This window comes from Trichosurus vulpecula, chromosome 8 (genome assembly GCF_011100635.1).
Source record: "Trichosurus vulpecula isolate mTriVul1 chromosome 8, mTriVul1.pri, whole genome shotgun sequence".
Classification (NCBI taxonomy): Eukaryota; Metazoa; Chordata; class Mammalia; order Diprotodontia; family Phalangeridae; genus Trichosurus; species Trichosurus vulpecula.
The window spans coordinates 252,687,481-252,708,068 of NC_050580.1; the positions used below are offsets into that span (position 1 = coordinate 252,687,481).

The 20,588-nt window shown below is 36.9% G+C and overlaps 1 protein-coding gene across 1 annotated transcript in view; it reads right to left on the bottom strand.

The window, feature by feature from the left end:
• Positions 1 to 20,588, bottom strand: part of RPS6KA5 (ribosomal protein S6 kinase A5) — a 207,503-nt gene that overhangs the window by 155,588 nt on the left and 31,327 nt on the right. Inside the window, exon 2 of the mRNA XM_036735228.1 lies at positions 167 to 238. Coding sequence (XP_036591123.1) covers positions 167 to 238 — 72 coding nt within the window. The remainder of the gene's footprint in view (positions 1 to 166; positions 239 to 20,588) is intronic.

The window sequence follows — 20,588 nt, forward strand, 5'->3', positions numbered from 1 at the left end:
GGATTATTTCATTTTTTGCAGTGATATCCCCAGTGACTAGCAAAGTCCCTGGCACATAGTAGAAACTTAACAAATACCTGTTCATCTATAACTTGGTTATAACCGTATTGTAAGAAAAATATCTATGAACAAGTATCATTCTGAAAAAGCAACCTAAAAATCTTACCTCCTGTTCCTAGAACCTTCAGAAGTTCAAAATTTTCAATTCCCACTTTCTCCGCATGTCCTGTTAAATTAGCTAAAATATAAAAATCAAGAAAAAATATATTAAAAAACTTGATAAAAATACCTTTGCTAAAATTGAGCTTCTAACAATACTAGATATCAAAAGTCTGTCATTTTTAACATAAATACATAAAACATTTTAAAAGTAAATTAAACCAACTACTCTTATGTAAAATAGTTTAAATATTTTTAAAATGTCATTTTAACAAAAGGGTAAACACAAAAATAAATAGGACACTGAACTAGGATTCCTAGATTCTAGTCCCTGTTTTACTACTAATTTTGACCTTGGAGAAGTCATTTAACTTGCTACATGTCACTTATGAGGCTTCATTTCTTTATTTGTAAAATAATGCCAGAGTTGGACTACAAAATACCTAAAGTCCTTTTCAGTTCTAAAATCCTATGAAAATAGACACTAAAGAATATTTTTAAAAATAAGAATCAAGAGAAGCATGAAAAGGTAAACAAGAAAGAGAAATCATAAGGCACTTACTAAAGTGGAACTGTTTTTTTTACATTCCTACATGGAAAGATGATATGTGTAATTCATGAGACCTCAGTATTAGGGTAGCTGAAGGGAATATACATATACATACATACATACATACATACATACATATATACATATAGATAGATAGATAGATAGATAGACAGACAGAGGGCACAGAGTGAGTTGAATATGAAGGTATGATATCTAAAAAAATAAAATCAAATTAAGGGATGAGAGAGGAATATATTGAGAGAGGGAGAAAGGGAGAAATAGAATGGGGTAAATTATCTCACATAAAAGTGGCAAAAAAAGCATTAATTGGAAGGGAAAGGGGGCAGGTGAGGGGAAATGAGTGAATCTTGCTCTCATCAGATTTGACCTGAGGAGGGAATACCATACATACTCAATTGGGTATCTTACCCCGCAGGAAAGAAGGAAGAAGGGGATAAAAAAGGGGGGACGATAGAAGGGAGGGCAGATGGGGGAGGAGTTAATCAAAAGCAAACACTTTTGAAAAGGGACAGGGTCAAGGGAGAAAAGTGAATAAAGGGGCACAGGATAGGAGGGAGCAAAATATAGTTAGTCTTTCACAACATGAGTATTGTGGAAGGGTTTTACATGATGATATACATGTGACCTATGCTAAACTGCTTGCCTTCTTAAGGAGGGTGGGTGGGGAGGGAAGAGGGGAGAGAATTCTGAACTCCAGGTTTTAAAAGCAGATGTTCAAGAAAAAAGTTGTTTTTTGCATGCAACTGGGAAATAAGATATACAGGCAATGGGGCATAGAAATCTATCTTGTCCCACAAGAAAGTAAGAGAAAAAGGGATGGGGGGGTGGAGTGAGGAGACAGAAGGGAGGGCTGACTGGGGAACGGTGCAATCAGAATATATGCCATCTTGGAGTAGGGGAGAGGGTAGAAATGGGGAGAAAATTTGTAATTAGAAATCTGGTGGAAATCAGTGCTGAAAACTAAAAATATTAAATAAATAATAATAATAATAAAATAAAAATAAACTACATGCATTCATAATTTTTTGCATAAGTACTTTTTAAATATTCCTTGCTATCTCAGAATTGCTAGACTTGAAGTTTAGATAGGAGAGAGAACTCTCAGAGAATAGAGGATAGTTTTTCTGTCTCATTGTACATTACTGCTGGTCTTAAACACAATGATCCAACCAAACTGTCTATTCAAAAAAAAACCCAACTTGCTCAAAAGTTTTCTATAGCTATTAATAAAATTTAACAAAATATTTAATCTTAAATGTTAAAAGTTCTCAATACAATGTATTTTAAGGAAAAACTAGTTCTTAAGTGTCTTTGTGTAGTTCAGCTAACATGTACTTTGTGGGGCAGTACATAAGTAATATTTATTGAGACTGCATTGTGTGCAGAGCACTTAGCTTCCCATCTAGGTGTTTATAGGATCATAGATTTATAAGTGAAAAAGAACTTAGAGATTACTAGACATCAAGATAACTCTAAAATGATGGCTAGAGGAATCATAATTCTGTTTAAAAAATCCTTTATGTTTCCAAGTCTAAAGCACATTTTTAACTACCCATTATCTAACAGCTCACACAAAGTTGAACAACATATTTTTCACATCTGATGCCCCATTCTAAACTAACGACATTATCCACTTCTAACTAAATTTGTTCGAATGTTTCAGTGGTGTCTGACTCTTCTTGACTGTTTGGGGTATTCTTTGGCAAAGATACTGAAGTGATTTCCCATTTTTCTCTCCAGTTCAATTTACAGATGAAGAAACTGAGGCAAACAGGGTTAAATAACTTGCCCAAAGTCTTATACATAATAAGTGTCTGAGGCCAGATGTGAACTCAAAGATGAGTCTTCCTGACTTCAGGCCTTATAACTCTATCCACTGAGCCACCTAGTTACACTTTGATAACTAGTCTAATCTATATTATTTATCATGCCTAATAATATAAATTAAAACATATTTAAAGAGTCATCTGTTTACACATGACAAAGACTACTTTTCAGTTTTCTTTCCAATACCAACATTTTAGTCATGGGGTGGGTGCTGATAGGTATAAATTTCTAAAATTGTTTCTTTACACCACAATTACCCATAATCTCTTCAGTTCCTGGACCTGTGCCATCTTGGGAAATGGAAGTAAACTTTCCTTCACAGTGTACCCAGCTAATACTTTCCTTATTAACAATAACTATGATGATGTCCATAAAGTGATTTTTAACCATAAAACTTGATGAAAGCATGGGCTACTTTTTTTTTTTACTTTATAATGGGTTATTCACATGCCCTATAATTACTCATTAACATCACAAGAGGCCACAATGAAGCTACACTCTTGCTTAAGGTATTTTTAAAAATATGTAGTCCAAAGGCCAGTGGTCACCTAAAAAGTTCTTCCTGATGGCCTCTGGACTGGGCTCTCATACGGTTTATGGTATACTCATAAGCCTTTTTTATGATATGAAATAATAACTTCCTCTATGTTTCTATAGTTCAATGATTTCACTGGAATAGGGAATTTCTGGAGAAGAAACTGCCATTAACCAAAGCTGACTAGCAACTATTCTACAACATAAGAGCTGCTTAGGGGCATTGAGAGGAAAGGGACTTGTCCAGGGCCACAGGGCCACAAAGTCAGTATATGTTTGAGGTAGCACTTGAATCCATTTTTTCCAGGTTCTGACACCAGTTTTCAATCCACTGAGCCAAGATGTCTCTCATTTTCATATGACACTTAATAAAAAAAAAACATCATTTCATTAGACTTGCACCAAAAGTAGTAACATTCATCCCTTAAATTGCTAAAGTTTCCAAATTTTAATTTTGCTTTGTTTGGGGATGGAGAGTACAATGGATACAAGCATACAGTCTTTTGCCTTGCAAAGAATTCACAGACTGAAAAAGTTTAGAAAATCATTTGCCTGCAGTAAAAATGGATGCTCACTAAAAAGTTAATGAAAATGACTACTACACATAGGAATTCAGCTGACAGGGAAAAAAGGTATAAATAAATATAACTTAAATTTACATGGTGTTGATTTCTAGGTAATATAGCAATATAAAACATTGTAAGAAGACCTCAGTTCTTCCAAAGGTAGAGTCATGAAGTGAACAGAACCAAACAAAATAAAGATCAAGGGCTGGAGTAATGCAAAGAGCAAGAGAAGTGGGAGAAAACCTCTTCAATTATGGATTACTAAAGTTGATCACATTACTTCACTTTTAGCACCTCTTTCTTTACTATAAAGAGTCAACCAGGGAGTAAAGAGAAGAAAAAGTATTTAGTAGAGGACATACACAATTAACAATAATAACTATGATAATGAATGGAATCAATTTACCCATAAAATAGAAGATTTTAGCAAACTGCATTAATAAAGCAGAATCTAACAATATGCCATTTATAAGAAATATTTTTGAAACATGAAGATTCAGAAAAAGCTAAAATGAGGGGTTGGAGCAGAATTTATTATTCTTAGGCTGAATTTTTAAAAGCAGGGGTCACAGGATCTCAAATAAAACAACGTTAAAATTGATAGCTAAGACATTAGCAGGGAAATTACTTTTTGAAGGCAATGGAGACGAGATAATACATACTTAATATATGTGTATCAAATGGCAGAGAAGCTAAGTATTTGGAGGAAAAGTTAATCCAATTGCAAGGAGAAACAGAAAACAAACTACAATAGAGGTTTCAATATGCTCCTTTAAACATGGAAAAATGTAACAAAAAAAAAATAAATACGAGGACCTCAATAGAATTTCAGAGAAGTCATTTACGAGGTGTCTCAAAAGTCTTAGTACAGTTTTAACAGTGTAAAATTGCACCGAGACTTTTGGATGCCCTATATAATAGATCTCTGTTGATTATTCAATGGGAATAAAAAGAAGTATACATATTTTTCATCTGCGCGGGGCATCTTTACAAAAAAAAAGCTAACTGTACTACGGCATAAAAATTAACTCAAACAAATGAAGAAAGCTAGAAATATTAAATATATTCTTTATCAACTACACTACAATAAGTATTATACTCAATAAAGGGACTCTGAAGAAAGAACTAAAATTTAAACAGAGACTAAATAATTTCATCTTAAAAAATTAGAGGGTTAAATAACATATACATAGATATGTGAATACATACAAACATATACATACACATATACAAATATCTGCAGTCTTAAGCTATTGACATGCTTCAGGAATGTCCATCTTAACACACAATTGTAACCAGAAAACTGCAGCCAGCCAACAACAAAAAATTAAATTGAGGTAATAAATAACTTCAGAAAAGGAGCAGGCCATAAGATAAACTCACAAAAAAATAAGCGTATCTATATTACTACTCATACCTATGAAGAACATAAGGGAATAATAAAAACAAAATACAACAGATAACTGGGCATCAACAAAGATAACCGCCCCTCAGTTTCTGATTCTTTGCCACCACAAAAAAAAGTTGTTAATAAATACTTTTGTGTATATGGGTCCTTTTCCTCTTTAATTTTGGGGGGTATAGGTCCAGTGACAGTATTGCTGGGTGAAAAGTTATGCCCAGTTTAATAGTTTGGAGGACACAGTTCCAAATAACTTTCCATAATGGTCGGACTAGTTTACACTTCTACCAACAGTGCCTTAATGTACCTGTTTCCCCTCATCTATCCAAGTAGTAATTTTCTACTTTTGTGAACATTACCAAAATGATTTTTTTTGGTCAATTAGCCACGTCTGACTCTTTGTGACCCCATTTGTGGTTTTCTTGGCAAAAATACTAGAGTGGTTTGCCATTTCCTTCCCCAGTTCCTTTTACAGATGAAGAAACTGAGGCAAACAGGATCAAGTGACTTGCCCAGGGTCACACAGCTAGCTAAGTGTCTGAGGCTGGATTTGAACTAAGGTCCTCCTGATTCCAGGGCCAATTCTTTATCCATTATGCTAGCTAGTGGTAGCGTGGACAGCAGCCAAATCATGGTAAACTGCCTCGGCAGATAGGCTAAACCAAGTTGAGGGTAACCTGATAGGTCCTCAAACCTGTCACTGAGTTAGGGGGATGTCTACCCCGAGCATGTGAAGACTTCCCTGGCAGTGAAATGGGCAAATGGGGACAGTTTGTTCCAATGGCCACAAAGACAGCTAAAGTAGGCTCTGTGGAGCACTTAGGGCTTGATCAGACATCAAAGAAGCCAAGGTCCACTATATCTTGGGCCATCATCAGTCATCTTGACTTTTGTCTTGCCACTGGACTTTGATGACTGCAAGAAACAGGTAAGGCTGACAATTTTGTGCAACTCTACCTCACTTAAATCTAATTCACATGCAAGTCATCACCCTGTGATGTTATTGGTTCTCCTTGAAAATGAAGGCTAAACAACAACCACCGCCAATCTGATGGGAAGTGAGGCTATACCTCAGAGTTATTTTAATCTACATTTATCTAATTATTAGTGATTTGGAGCACTTTTTCATACAGCTATTGATATCATGGATTTCTTCCTCTGAAAATTGCCTATTCAGATTCTTTGACCATTTATAATCGGGAAATGGATCTTATTCTTAAATATTTGACTCAATTTATTGTATTTCTTAGATAGGAGTCCTTTATCAGAGAAACCTGCTGCAAAAATTTGCTCCCAATTTCCTATTTCTCTCCTAATTTTAGCTGCATTGGCATTCTTTATGCAAAAACTTTAATTTTGTGTAATCAAAATTGTCCATTTTATCTCTATATATCTTGTTTGATCAGTCAGTCAATAAACATTTATTTTGTTTGGTCATGAACCCTTCCCCTACCCATAGGCAATTCCTCTATCCATAGGTAATCCACAGGTAATTTCTTCCATGCTTCCCTAGTTTACTTATGATATCACTTTTTTGGTCTAAATTGCATATCAATTTGGAGTTATCTTGGTATATGTTGTGAGATGTAGGTCTACATTTAGTTTTTGCCAGACTGTTTTCCAGTTTTCCCAACAGTTTTTGTTAAATAGTGAGTTCTTGCTCCAGTGACTGGCATCTTTGAATTTATAAAACACTATGTAGTACTGTACTCATTTGCTTCTATATACTGAGTACCTAATCTATTCCAATAATCAACTTCTTTATTTCTTGCCCAGTAAAAGCTGTTTTGACAATTATGGCTTTGTGGTAGAGTATGACATCAGGTACTGGTAGGTCCCCTTCCTTTGCATTGTTTAAATTGACTCCCTTGATATTCTTGACCTTTTGTTCCTCCATACAAATTTGGCTACTACTTTTATAGTTCTACAGTCTTTTTCACAACTGAATAGGTATGGTACTGGGTAAGTAAATTAATTTAGTTAGTATGATCATTTTTATTCCATTGTCTTGTCCTACCCATGAGCAATTATATTTCTCCAGTTATTTAAATCTGCCTTAATTTGTACAAAAACTATTTTGCAATTGTGTTTATAACATTCCTGCGTGGGTCTTGGCATGCAGACTCCCAAGTATTTTGTACTGTCTGAAGAGATTTTTTTAAAATGAAATTTCTCTATCTCTACCTGATGGTAGTATACAGAAATGTAGCTGATTTTAAGTAAGTTTATTTTTTATTCTGCAATTCTGGTGACATTGTTCATTGTTTCAACTAGCTTTTTAATTACCTCTCTAAGTAAATTATCATATCACCTGCAAAAAGTGATAGTTTTGTTTCCTTTTACCAATTCTTATCCTGTAATATTTTTTGTCTTATTGCTATAAGCTAACATTTCAAGCTAACATTCCTTGACAGTATTTTATTTAATAGAGGTTTTTTAGCTTTTTAGTTGCATGCCTAATTCATTGATCTGTTCTTTCTTGCTTTTATTAATGTGTTTAGAGATATAAAACTTACTACATGTACTGCTTTGGGTGCATCCCACAGTTTTGCTATATTGTCTCATGGTTGCCATCTTTAATGAAATTATTAATTCATTCTAGGATTTGTTCTTTGACCCACTCATTCTCTAAGATTAAGGTATTTAGTTACCCAATAATGTTTTGCCTTTCCTTCAAAGGTCATTTATTAAATGTAATTTGTATCGTATTTAGTATTATTACATTTAATATTTCTACTTTTTTGCTTTTTGTTTGTAAGCTTTTGGGACCCTGGTCAATTTTGGTGAAGGTGCCATGCACAGCTGAGAAATAAGTATACCCCTATTTCTATTCAATATTCTTCAGAGGCCTATCATATCTGACTTTTCTAAATTCTATTCATCTCCTTCACTTCTTTCTTGTTTACTTTATAGTTAAATTCATCTAGGTCTAAGAGGAGTAAGTAGAAGTCCCCCACTATTACAACTTTACTCTCTATTTCTTCCTGTAACCCACTTAACTTTTCCTTTGAGAATTAGATGATATGTTATTTGATGTATATATGTTCAGTATTGATATTAATTGTCTATAATATCTTATGGCAAAAAACAGTTTCCATGATTATCTCTTTTAATCAGATCTATTTTTGCTTTTTCTTTGTCTAAGATCATGATTGTTACCTCTGCTTTTTTTTTTTTTTTTTGCTATAGATGAAGTATATGATTCTTCACCAATCCTTTATTTTAACTCTGTGCTATCTTTTGGTTTCAAGTGTGTTTTTTGTAAACAACATATTATTGGATTCTGGTTTCTAATCCATTCTGCTATCCTCTTGTTTTATGGGTAAGTTAATCCCATTCACATTCACAATTATGACTGATAAATGCATTGTTTCCCTTCATTCTATTTTCTATATATCCTTCTCTTTTTTTTTAACCTTGTCCATTTAACCATTGATACATTTCTCAAAAATCTGTTTGCCTTTTGATCACTGCCTGCCTTAAGCTACCCTGCTTCTTCCCTACCTCCTTTCCCATAATTCTTTTCTGTCCTACTTCTCTGTTGGGTAAGATGAATGTTCTGTACCCAGCTACGTGTGTCTGTATACTCTTACTTCCTTTAACCAGTTCAGACAAGAGTCAAGTGTCTTCCACTCTCCCCATCTGCCTTCTCTCTTGCAGTTGCATAAATGCTTCCTTGAGCACTTCATTTATGTGAGATTATTTTCCCTACTCTTCTTCCTTGACTTTGGACTTTGTTAGTATGTTATGTTAGTATGCTCTGCATACTTCTGGAGGGGATGTTTCCTGATCTTCTATCTTTTCATATCTTTCTGCTGTTTTCACAGCTCAAGCTGGGAGCTTGCAAGTTTTCAGTGATTCCAAAGTCATATGATCTGGGGAAAGGTCTGTTCACTGCCCTTCTGGTCTGTGCTCTTCAAGTTCCTGGCCCAAATTTGGGTGTGTTTGATTGTATGTGGTAGATTTTCAGTAGACTGCTACTGAATTGAGCCACTGTTAGCCCAATGGGAGGTTCTGCAGATTCAAAGTGATTCAGTTCCCCTTTGATGTAGGATTATTGCCCTGTTTATTCCACTGCAGGTTTATGCACTGGGCTAAAGTTTAGAATTGAGTACCAACTGCTCTGTTCTGGGGATGAGAGTCTAGAACTTGTTCCCTGCTCATTAAAAAGCCAAGGCTCATGCTCACAACAACATCTTACTTCCCTGGATCTGTGGCCCAGATCTGGGTAATGGATGACAAAGCTGCAAGATGGCACCTAGTATTGGGTACTTCTTACCCTGATCCTTTTCTTAGCCCTTTTTCCATTCCTGGTTACTGCTGCTGCTACCATGCATACTCCTTGCCAGCCTCCATCCATAGAGACCAAAGACTTGTCTGTCTTCCTAAGCTGCCCTGGTCTAGAAGAATGACTTACTGTGACTTTTTTTTTTTTACTTTCTTGATCAAAATTCAGGCTAGTGCATTTTCTAGGTCACTGTAGAAAAGGCGTGCTGGGTGAGGTAGGCAAAAATGCTTCCTCCAATTCTGTCATCTTCACTGTACTCTCATTCTGCATTTCTGATATGTTCTCCAACATTTTCTTCTGTCCTTCTCTTTTTCTAAATTTGCACTGAAGTCTCTGAGTATCAACACGTATGTTGTTTTAATTTGGAGGGTCTTACTGAGTTCTAGACAGAATTTCTCTACTTTTTCATCTACTACATAATATTAGTGCATATGTAGCAATCATTTTCGTTGCAGTATTTTGCAAATACTTACTATACCCATTGTAATATAAGATGATTAAATAGCTTATGAAATGATGTTTCTTGTTGCCTGTAGATACACAATAGTACCAACATTTTTTTGGCCTCTCTAAGGAGCCTTATTTTCATTTGGCTACAACTTCCTTTAGTATACTAATTTTGTTTATAATTATAACATCAAGATTGATACATTTCAGTTCTTGCAGCAGTATGCCTATTAACTGAAGAAGCATCTTAACTGCTAAGTTAAAGTTTTCAGTCACAGAATTATGTGATTCTTAGCACTCTGACCCCCTTTCTACCACTGCTATCATCACTGCAGAAACAGAAGAGAATCACAACAAACTGAAGGGCATTTTGTATTTTTCGTTTGTTTTGGAGGTTGCTTTGGCCAAAGAATTCATCATCAAGTGATGTGGTGATTAATTTCCCCATACTTAACTAAGCTAGGCCTCAGAAGGAAAGACTATACTTGAAGCCTTTGCAATGTGGTAGAGCCTGCCAATACTTGCAATGTGTTGGCATACCATCCAAGAACCCATGGTAACTTCCACAACACAATGAGGCACTGGAGTATAACTTTGTGAAAGGCTCTGTGTGTAGCATTTAAAAAATAAGTAAATAAGCATTTATGAAGCACCCACTATGTACTAAGCACTGTGCTATATGATGGGAATACATAAACAAAAGTGAAATTGTCCACATCCTCAAGGAATTTACATTCTAAAGGACAAGAAAAAGTACGCACATAGATAAGTTTATAGAAATGACACACAAATCAAATACAAGGTCACCTCGGAGAGAAGACACTAACAGCTAAGGGGAGCAGGAAAGGCTTCATGCAGACGATAACAACAATAACTAAGTTATTAGTATGACAGAACCTTGGATTTCATGGAGGGCATTCATGTGTAATAAGGTTGAATAGGTAGGATGGAGCTAGGTAGCCAGAGCTCTAAATATCAAACAGCAGAATTTGTATTTGGATCTTAGAGATAATGAGGAGTCACTAGAGTTTATTGAGTAAGGTAGTAACACAGTCAAACCCAGAATCTAGGACAGTCATTTTGGCAATGTGTGCCAAAGTATGTAAAAGATTCCACTGTGTGGAAGACTAACTGGAGTGAGGACAGACTAGAAGAGACATCCATTAGGAGCTTAATGTAACAATCTAAATAAAAAATGATAAAGGCCGGAAAGGTGGTGGCTGTATTGAAAGGAAAAGTTTATAGGATATATTGTGGAGATAGTAATAACAAGATTTGGCAACTGATACGATATTTGGGGTGAGTGAGAATGAGGAGTTAAGAATGACACTAAAAGTTGAAAACCTAGGATCACTGGAAGGATGGTGAGTTGAGGTCCTTGACAACAGTAGGGAACTTCGGAAGATAATGGGTTTGGGGGAGAAAATAATGAACTTTGTTTCAGAAATGTTGAATTTGAGATGCCTATGGAAATATAATTGAATATGTCCATCGGATAATTGGTGACATTAAGTCTTATATGTAAATCAAAACACATCTACAATTAACAGTCTGAGTTAAGTTAGATTCTGAAGTTAAATTATAGAGAAGAGATACTATGGCATAGTGGACTGAAGGCCAACCTTGGAGTCAGGAAGACCTTCAGGTCCAATCTCTGACACATAATAGCTGTATGACACTGGGCAAAGTCTCTTACAAAGTACACAACTCATTAGATTGACAAGTTACAGTTGATCTGTACCAGTGGAGGATGTTTCCCAATCATAAGTCCCTAGACCAATGAAATCACAGGTTCAGACCAAGAAAAAAAAAAGAAAAGGTTTTTAATTTTTTTAAGCCATTATTGGCAAGGCAAACTTTTCAGCTTCATAAGTGTTACCTCAATGCTTTTGCTACTTGTCAGTAGATTTTCAAGAAAAATTACACATTTAACATAAGGGGTATGTGAGTGTGTGTGTATGTGTATAATATATATGTATGTATACATATATATGTATATATACATACATACATACATACATATAATTTTAAACAGAATACATTAAAAAGTCAAAAGTAATATTTTGAACATCAGATTTTAGCTTGACATGGAAAAAATATAGCAAAGCTTTGTTTTACCTAAGGCACTAGCTTCATTTTTTCACCTGAAAAAAATCTACTGTCACCTCTACACTTATTTTGAGATTGTAGTTTATTAACACACTTCCTTTTTTATTTTAAAAAAAATACATACTGTTACACTGCCAATTTGGTTTCTATTATCAAAAACATTGCTGCCTTCGTGCAAACATTTACAATATTGTCTATGATATTGTCCCTCTGGCTGCAAACTTTTACAAGGTTATAGAATCTAAAAGTTAGAAGGGAGGTGAGAAGTCATCTAGTACAACCTGTACTTGGGCAAGAATCCTCACACTACACTATACCTAACAAGTAGTATTCTAGCTATTGCTTTTTTAGTGAGGAAAAAAAAAAACAACCACTTCCCGTGGCAACCTAATCTATCCTTGGTAGGTCCAACTGTTCAAAAGTTGGTCCCCAAATTAAGCACAATTTGGCTTCTCAGAAATCCTAGCCTGCTCTGCAAGGTCAAGCTAAACAAACGTATGCCCTCTTCCATACTACAACCTTCCAAACACTTGAAAATAACTATCTTCCAACTTCTCCTTTCTGCCCTCTCCCACCATTCTACTTCTATCTAGGCTAAATATTACTAGTTGCTTCAACCAAATCTCTTTATGGCATGATCTCAAGGCTCTATCATTATGGCTGACTTCCTCTGGACATTCAATGTGTCCTCAACCTCCTAAACTGAGGCACCCAGAACCGAAAACAATATTGCTAATGTGATCTGATCAGGGTAGAATATAGTAGAACTGTCTCCTCTTTATGTCTAGGCCCTATGCTTCTGTTACTCAGACCTAAGGTCACATTACCTTTGCCACTGACTTTATATTACTTAAGCTTGAGATCTTTTTCAGGTGAACTGCTATCCAGCAACAGTTCTCCTAACTTATACTTGTGAAATTGATTTTTTGAAACCACATAAGATTTTACATTTTTATTCATTAAATTTCATCTTATTGATATATATATATATATATATACATATATATATATATATATATATATATACATATATATATATATATAGGCAATGGGGTACAGAAATCTATTTTGCCCTACAAGAAAGTAAGGGGAAAGGGAATGGGGAGGAGTGAGATGATGGAAAGGAGGGCAGACTGGGGAAAGGGGCAATCAGAATACATGCCATCTTGGGGTGGGGAGGGTAGAGATGGGGAGAAAATTTGTAACTCAAAATCTTGTGGAAATGAATGTTGAAAACTAAAACTAAATTTTAAAAAATTTCATCTTATTTAATTGACCCAATATTCTTGGATTCCTAACATGATTCAGGGTCTTAACTGTCTTTTCTGGCTTTAAATCATTGGTTGATTTGATAACCATGCTGTCTATACCTTTATTTAAGTAATATATAACAATGTTAAACAGCATACAGCTGAGAAAATATGCCCCAGGCATTCCACCAGAGAATTACTTCAAAATTGACATTAAATCACTAATGCCTACTCTTTGGGGTCTTCCATTCAACTAGTTCTGAATGCACCTAGCTGGATTATCTTCTCATTCATACCTCTCTAGTCCAGCTTCCCTGTCCAAACTTGCTGAGGGAAAATATTTAGAAGGCTTGGTTCACTTTATCCCTGTTTCTTCCAAATTTTCTATCTGCCAGGGTCACATGAGAAAGTCTGTCAAACGCATTACCAGAGATAAGAAGTTCAATAACAATTCCTGTTTAAAATATACCAAACTTAAATGCAAAGCTCAGTACATCCTGAGGGGAAAAAGAACATAGCATACCCTTGTTTCTCCCTCCCCACTTCTCCCAACATGAATCATGTTCTCTCTACCAATACCATGTCTCCCATCAACAAATAAATTTAGGCTTTGGAGAAAGAAGAAAAGGGAAGCAAAATGAGTATAACCATAAGCATTCACAGCTATTCAATAAACAGGAACAACGTTCCCCATTGTTCCCCTTGTCCTTCCTCCCAAATAATAATTATGGAAAGCTCCCCTACCAAGATTAAGAGGGTAAGGTCAATACTCACATTTTCTTGGAAAGGGACCTGTGGCTTTGTCACCAAGCCAGCTTGGTGGTGTGGGGAAAGCATCCCTAGTGGCACCTGAACTCAATCTCTGTTAAAGTAGTTGCAGGGAGACACTAAACCAATTCCTTCAAACCTTGAGAAGCATATACAAATTATCTGCACTACTCTACAGCCATGTTGAGGAATTCCAAGTCCTGCACAAATACTTATAGAGTTCCCTAATCACTTTAAAGAAAACACCAAGTTTTTATAGTCCCTGAGAATTAACAGGTAAATTTTTACTTTCCTACAAGTAGGTAAGACTTCATTACCATATAGTCATCTCTAAGGGCCTCTTAGAAGAAGGCAAACCTCATCACAATGCTCATGTTCAGAACCCAGATTTGATTTCTATGGAAAATGTTATATACCACTCCCAACTTTCTGCCTTTGCCCACTCCTCCCATTTACTAAGGTATCAAGTTTGCGCAAAAAAAAGTCTCATTTCCAAAATTACAGGTTTTTAGCATTCAATTTATATAATAAAATAAGGCTGGGAAGCTAGACTAAAAATCTTCAATGCCATTCAACCACTTTTTTAGTTATCAATTTACTATTTCAAACCTTAGAATCCCAGAAGAGTTAACAAAATTTAAAAACATGTATTTCCCAAGGAAAAGGTTTTGCAAAAAGAAAAATAGCATCATGATGTTAACCTTCACATCAGGTTAATATATAAAATAATACTCATTTTGCAAATGGGGAAGACTAAAGTGAAGATAGGTTAAGTATCATATATATATTCAAAGGCAAATATAGTATAGTAGATCCCCAATATACTATATAAAGAATGCGAAAAGTATTTTAATATGTACACAATGCCTCTCCCAATAGAATGTGAGTTTCTTTAACGGGGACTATTTTATTTATTTCATTAGATCCCTAGTACCTAACATAGAGATTGGAACATAGTAAGTTCTTAATAAATGCTTCTTGATTGACATCTTGTCCTTACACCACAAGGGCCAAAGCACTTCTGAACACCTGCTATATCTCAAAACACAAACATTAAAAAAAAACACCCACTTAAAATTTGCCATAAAGTAGAGCATATCCAACCTCCTTTCCTAAGGTTTAACAAGTCCAGCTATATGGGGAGTATTAAGTATGGTCTAAAGAGACGTTAAAAATCAGTTCTCTTAAAAAGTTTAACTTAATTTCCTTTATATGAGCAAGACATTTACTATAAACACATGGAAAAGAATCACAATGGTTCTTAATTTTGTTGCTAAGTGCAACAATTCTAAATTGTCCATTTGAAAAACACATTGGTTTTTAGTAAGAAAAAAATATTTATTTTCTTAGTGAAATGATTGTAATAAATATAATAAGTACAAGAATTTAATAAACAAAGTAATTCAAATCAACCATGCCTATTATGTACAAGATGTTGCTTTAAGTTCTTGTGACACCAAAGATGAAAGTGCTACAGCTGCTACCCTCAAGGAGCAACTGAATGATGATTGAATTGGACAATCAGACAGATACACAAATAACTATAATATCACTTGGAAAAAGTGAGAGTAGCTTGAAAAATTCCAGGAGGACAGGAGGGAAGACTTTATAGAATAAGTGGTACCTAAAAGGATCTTAATGAGGACTTCCTGAGATAGGAGGGAAAAACTGTGTTTTTGCCATGAGAAACAGCATGTATATTTTAGACACTGAGTCATAACTTAAGATACTACGACCTGTGAAAGTCAAAACAAGAGTATCGTGATCTGGACATGATTGGTACACAAACTTATATTTGGGCATACCAATGGCTTAACTCCCAAGCTCGTTACTAAGCAGAAAATCAAAAATATCTACCAATCAGTAGTGATGCACTCCCTAGCTTCTCCTGTCTTTGTCTATTTTCTATAATTACCATGTGGATTTGGGGGGTTCTTTGAGGGGGGATCCACTGAAGTGTCTGGCAGTCACCCCAGATAGAAGATTGCCCCTATTTGTAAGTATTCATAATGACTGATTAAACTACTACCTAAAATCAATCTTAAGCTCTTTGGCCTCTTCCATAGGTCTCAAAAGAACACCTCACGGTTATGGGGGGGGGGGGTACAGGGGAATTCTGGATCTTACAATTGTTATAGTCAGGCAGGATACCAAAAGAAATGCCAAGGGAATAGGGGATAGGCTGGGGGAATCCTTGGATAGCCTCCATATGGGGGGACAGCATGAATAGGGTTAGGCCACCAAAACACTGAAAGGCCTAGAATCCCTTCTAATGGAATTATGTTCCATCAGGTTGGGAAAAGGAGGAAGAAAGTAGAAATTAGCCCCTCCTCAAAGCATTAAAAAAAGCTACTACCAAGTTCCTACACTCAAGAGGCTGAGAATAGAAAGGTGCAGGAACTCCAGTTAGAAGAAACACTGCCAGTTAGCTAGGTTGAAACAAGTTAAGCATATAGACATGAAAGCGATAAGGCATGTAATTGTGAGAGTCTTTTTCTCCTTCTCTCCCTCCATGTTAGGTTGATGGCAGCAGCTTGGATGAAAAGAAGAAGGAGAAATAGAGATTTTTTTAGTATAGTGACAATTATTTGAGTAGGATAAAACCCTTCCACAATACTCATGTCATGAAAGACTAACTATATTTTGCTCCTTCCTATCCTATCACCCTTTATTCAATTTTCTCCCTTGACCCTGTCCTTTTCGAAAGTGTTTGTTTTTGACTACCTCCTCCCCCATGTGCCCTGCCTTCTATTGTCCCCCCTTTTTTATCCCCTTCCCCCTACTTTCATGTGGGGTAAGATACCCAATTGAGTGTCAAATCCGATGACAAGATTCACTCATTCCCCCTTACTTGCTCCCTCTTCCCTTCCAATGAACTGCTTTTTCTTGCCACTTTTATGCAAGATAGTTTACCCCATTCTATCTCTCCCTTTCTCCCTCTCTCAATATATTCTTCTCATCCCTTAATTTGATTTTATTTTTTTAGATCTCATCCCTTCATATTCAATTCAATATATATATATATACACACACACACACACATTCTCTTAAGCTACCCTAATACTGAGGAAAGTCTCATGAATTATACACATCATCTTTCCATGTAGGAATGTAAACAAAACAGTTCCACTTTAATAAGTCCCTTATGCTTTCTCTTTCTTGTTTACCTTTTCATGCTTCTCTTGATTCTTGCGTTTAAAAGTCAAATTTTCTATTCAGCTCTGGTCTTTTCACTGAGAAAGCTTGAAAGTCCTCTATTTTATTGAAAATCCATATTTTGCCTTGGAGCATTATACTCAGTTTTGCTGGGTAGGTGATTCTTGGTTTTAATCCCAGCTCCATTGACCTCTGGAATATCATATTCCAAGCCTTTCAATCACTTAATGTAGAAGCTGCTAGATCTTGTGTTATCCTGTTTGTGTTTCCACAATACTCAAATTGTTTCTTTCTGGCTGCTTGCAGTATTTTCTCCTTGACCTGGAAGCTCTGGAATTTGGCAACAATATTCCTAGGAGTTTTTGGGATCTTTTTTCCAGAGGCCATCAGTGGATTCTTTCAATTTCTATTTTACCCTCTGGCTCTAGAATATTCGGGCAGTTTTCCTCGATAATTTCTTGAAAAATGATGTCTAGGCTCTTTTTTTGGTCATGGCTTTCAGGTAGTCCAATAATTTTAAAATTCTCTCTCCTGGATGTATTCTCCAGGTCACTGGTTTTTCCAATGAGATATTTCACATTGTCTTCCACTTTTTCATTCCTTTGGTTCTGTTTTATAATATCTTGATTTCTCATAAAGTCACTAGTTTTCACTTGCTCCAGTCTAATTTTTAAGGTATTTTCTTCAGTGTTCTTTTGGATCTCCTTTTCCATTTGGCTAATTCTGCCTTTCAAGGGATTCTTCTCATTGGCTTTTTGGAGCTCTTTTGCCATTTGAGCTAGTCTATTTTTTAAGGTGTTATTTTCTTCAGTACTTTTTGAGTCTCCTTTAGCAAGTCATTGACTTGTTTTTTCATGGTATTCTCGCATCACTCTCATTTCTCTTCTCAATTTTTCCTCTACTTCTCTAACTTGCTTTTCCAAATCCTTTTTGAGCTCTTCCATGCCCTGAGACCAGTTCATGTTTTTCTTGGAGGCTTTTGATGTAGACTCTGACTTTGACTTTGGCTGTATGTTTTGTTCTTCTTTGTCACCAAAGAAAGATTCCAAAGTCTGAGTCTGAATCTGAGTCTGTTTTTGCTGCCTGTTCATGTTCCCAGCCAAGTACTTCACCCTTGAGTTTTTCGTTGGGTATGACTGCTTCTAGAGTAGAGAGTGTTTTGTCCCAAGCTTGAGGGGCTGCCCTGTTGTTTTCAGAGCTATTTCTACACAGCAAACTCTGCCACACCAGCGTTCCTCCTCCCCCAAGAACTACCAGCCCAGACCACAACTCAGATCTAAGCAGGCTCTGCACTCCCGCTCTGATCCACCACTTAATTCCTCCCACCAGGTGGGCCTGGGGCTGGAAGCAACTGCAGCTGTAGTTCTGTCCTCAGAGCTACACCACCTCTGCTGCCCCCCCCAGGGAGGTGTCCAAACCGCAAACTCCTTTCACTCTGTCCCTGCAGTTTTTCCTACTAACCTTCTCTGTTGTCTTCGGTGTTTGTGGGTTGAGAAGTGTGGTAACTGCCACAGCTCACTGATTCAGGGCACTAGGGCCTGTTCCACTCAGCTCCCGGTCTGGCTGGTCCTGGCATGACTCACTCCAGGCTCTGCTCCACTCCACTCCCAGCTCCATGCAATAGACCTAACCCAGCAACCATCCAGGCTGTCCTGGGCTGGAGCCCTGCTTCCCTCTGCTATTTTGTGGGTTCTGCAGTTCTAGAATTTGTTCAGAGCCATTTGTATAGGTGTTTGGAGAGTCCTGTGGGAGAGCTTTAGGCAAGTGCCTGCTTTCCAGCTGCCATCTTGGCTCCACCCCCCCAAGGTGTTTTCTTCAGTATTTTTTTTGGGGGGGGCTCTCCTTTAGCAAGTCATTGACTTGTTTTTCATGGTTTTCTTGCATCACTCTCATTTCTCTTCCCAATTTTTCTTCTAGTTCTCTTACTTGTTTTTCCAAATTCCTTTTGAGCTCTTCCATGGCCTGAGACCGATTCATATTTTTCTTGGAGGCATTTGATATACGCTCTTTGACTTTGCTGACTTCTTCTGGCTGTATGTTTTGATCTTCTCTGTCACCAAAAAAAGATTCCAAAGTCTGAGTCTGAATCTGAGTCCATTTTCGCTACCTGTTTATGTTCCCAGCCAACTACTTGACCCTTGAGCTTTTTGTCAGGGTATGACTGCTTGTGGAGTAGAGAGTACTTTGTACTAAGCTTAAGGGGCTGCACAGCTGTTTTCAGAGCTACTTCTACACAGCAAGCTCTGCCACACCAGCGCTCCTCCTCCCCCAAGAACCGCCAACCATGACCACAACCCAGATCCAAGCAGGATCTGCACTCCTGCTCTGATCTGCCACTTAATTCTTCCCATCGGGTGGGCCTGGGGCCAGAAGCAACCACATCTGGAGCTCTGGAAGCAACCCCAGACCTGCACCCCTTCCACCACCCCCAGGGACAGGGCTGACTGCACACTCCTTTCAGTCCCATCAAGCAGCTTTTCCACTAACCTGCTCTGTTGTCTTTGGCATTTGTGGGTTGAGAAGTCTAGTAACTGCCACAGCTCAGGCGCTAAGGCCTGTTCCATCCGGCTCCCAGTCTGGTAGGTCCTGGCGCAGCCTACCCTGAGCTGTGCTCCGCTCCCAGCTCCATGCAATAGACCCTTCCCAGCGACCATCCAGGCTTTCCTGGGCTGGAGCCCTGCTTCCCTCTGCTATTTTGTGGGTTCTGCAGCTCCAGGATTTGTTCAGAGCCATTTTTTACAGGTGTTTGGAGGGACCTAGGGGAGAGCTTAAGCAAGTCCCTGCTTTCCAGCCGCCATCTTAGCTCCACCCTCAAACTGGATCACTGTTAACTTGAATTCAGCACTGTACAAAAATCTTTTCTGAGCCATTTCCGGGCAAAACATGGCAAAACATAACCTAATATACCGGTAACAAATGTGAAACAATGAGCACAAAGGCAACAAGCGTGAAAAAGCAGGAAATGCAAGTAAAAAAATCTACAACCACTGTGTAAGACGCACCCAGTTTTTAGACTCCAAATTTTTCGAAAAGGGGTGCATCTTATACATGGGGAAATACGGTAGTCATCTCCCTATTACTCTGTGTGTGTGTGTGTGTGTGTGTGTGTGTGTGTGTGTGTAGACAGATATATAGACACATAAAATAAGGTCCTTAAATGTTTCACGATGATGTAAGAATAATTGGGTATTGGTACAACTGATTGAAAGATCTGGCTGTTATTCTATCATTACTGAAACTAAATAAAAAACATCTTCAGTTTGGTTTAGGGAAGAGAATTTCAATGCAATCAATTTTCTTAGAGGGAGGTAATTTCTAGAATATTTTGTGTTACATTAATAGAAAAGTCAACTTCATTCAAGTTTATTACAAATGTGGAAATAACACCTCTTTGTACTATATGTCCTATAGTACACACATGTTTTATTATAAGCAACTTACTGATATGCACTGTTTTGTAAATAGTTAAGTATCCTCCCAAGTCTTTTATTATAATGAGAGTAAAGTTGCC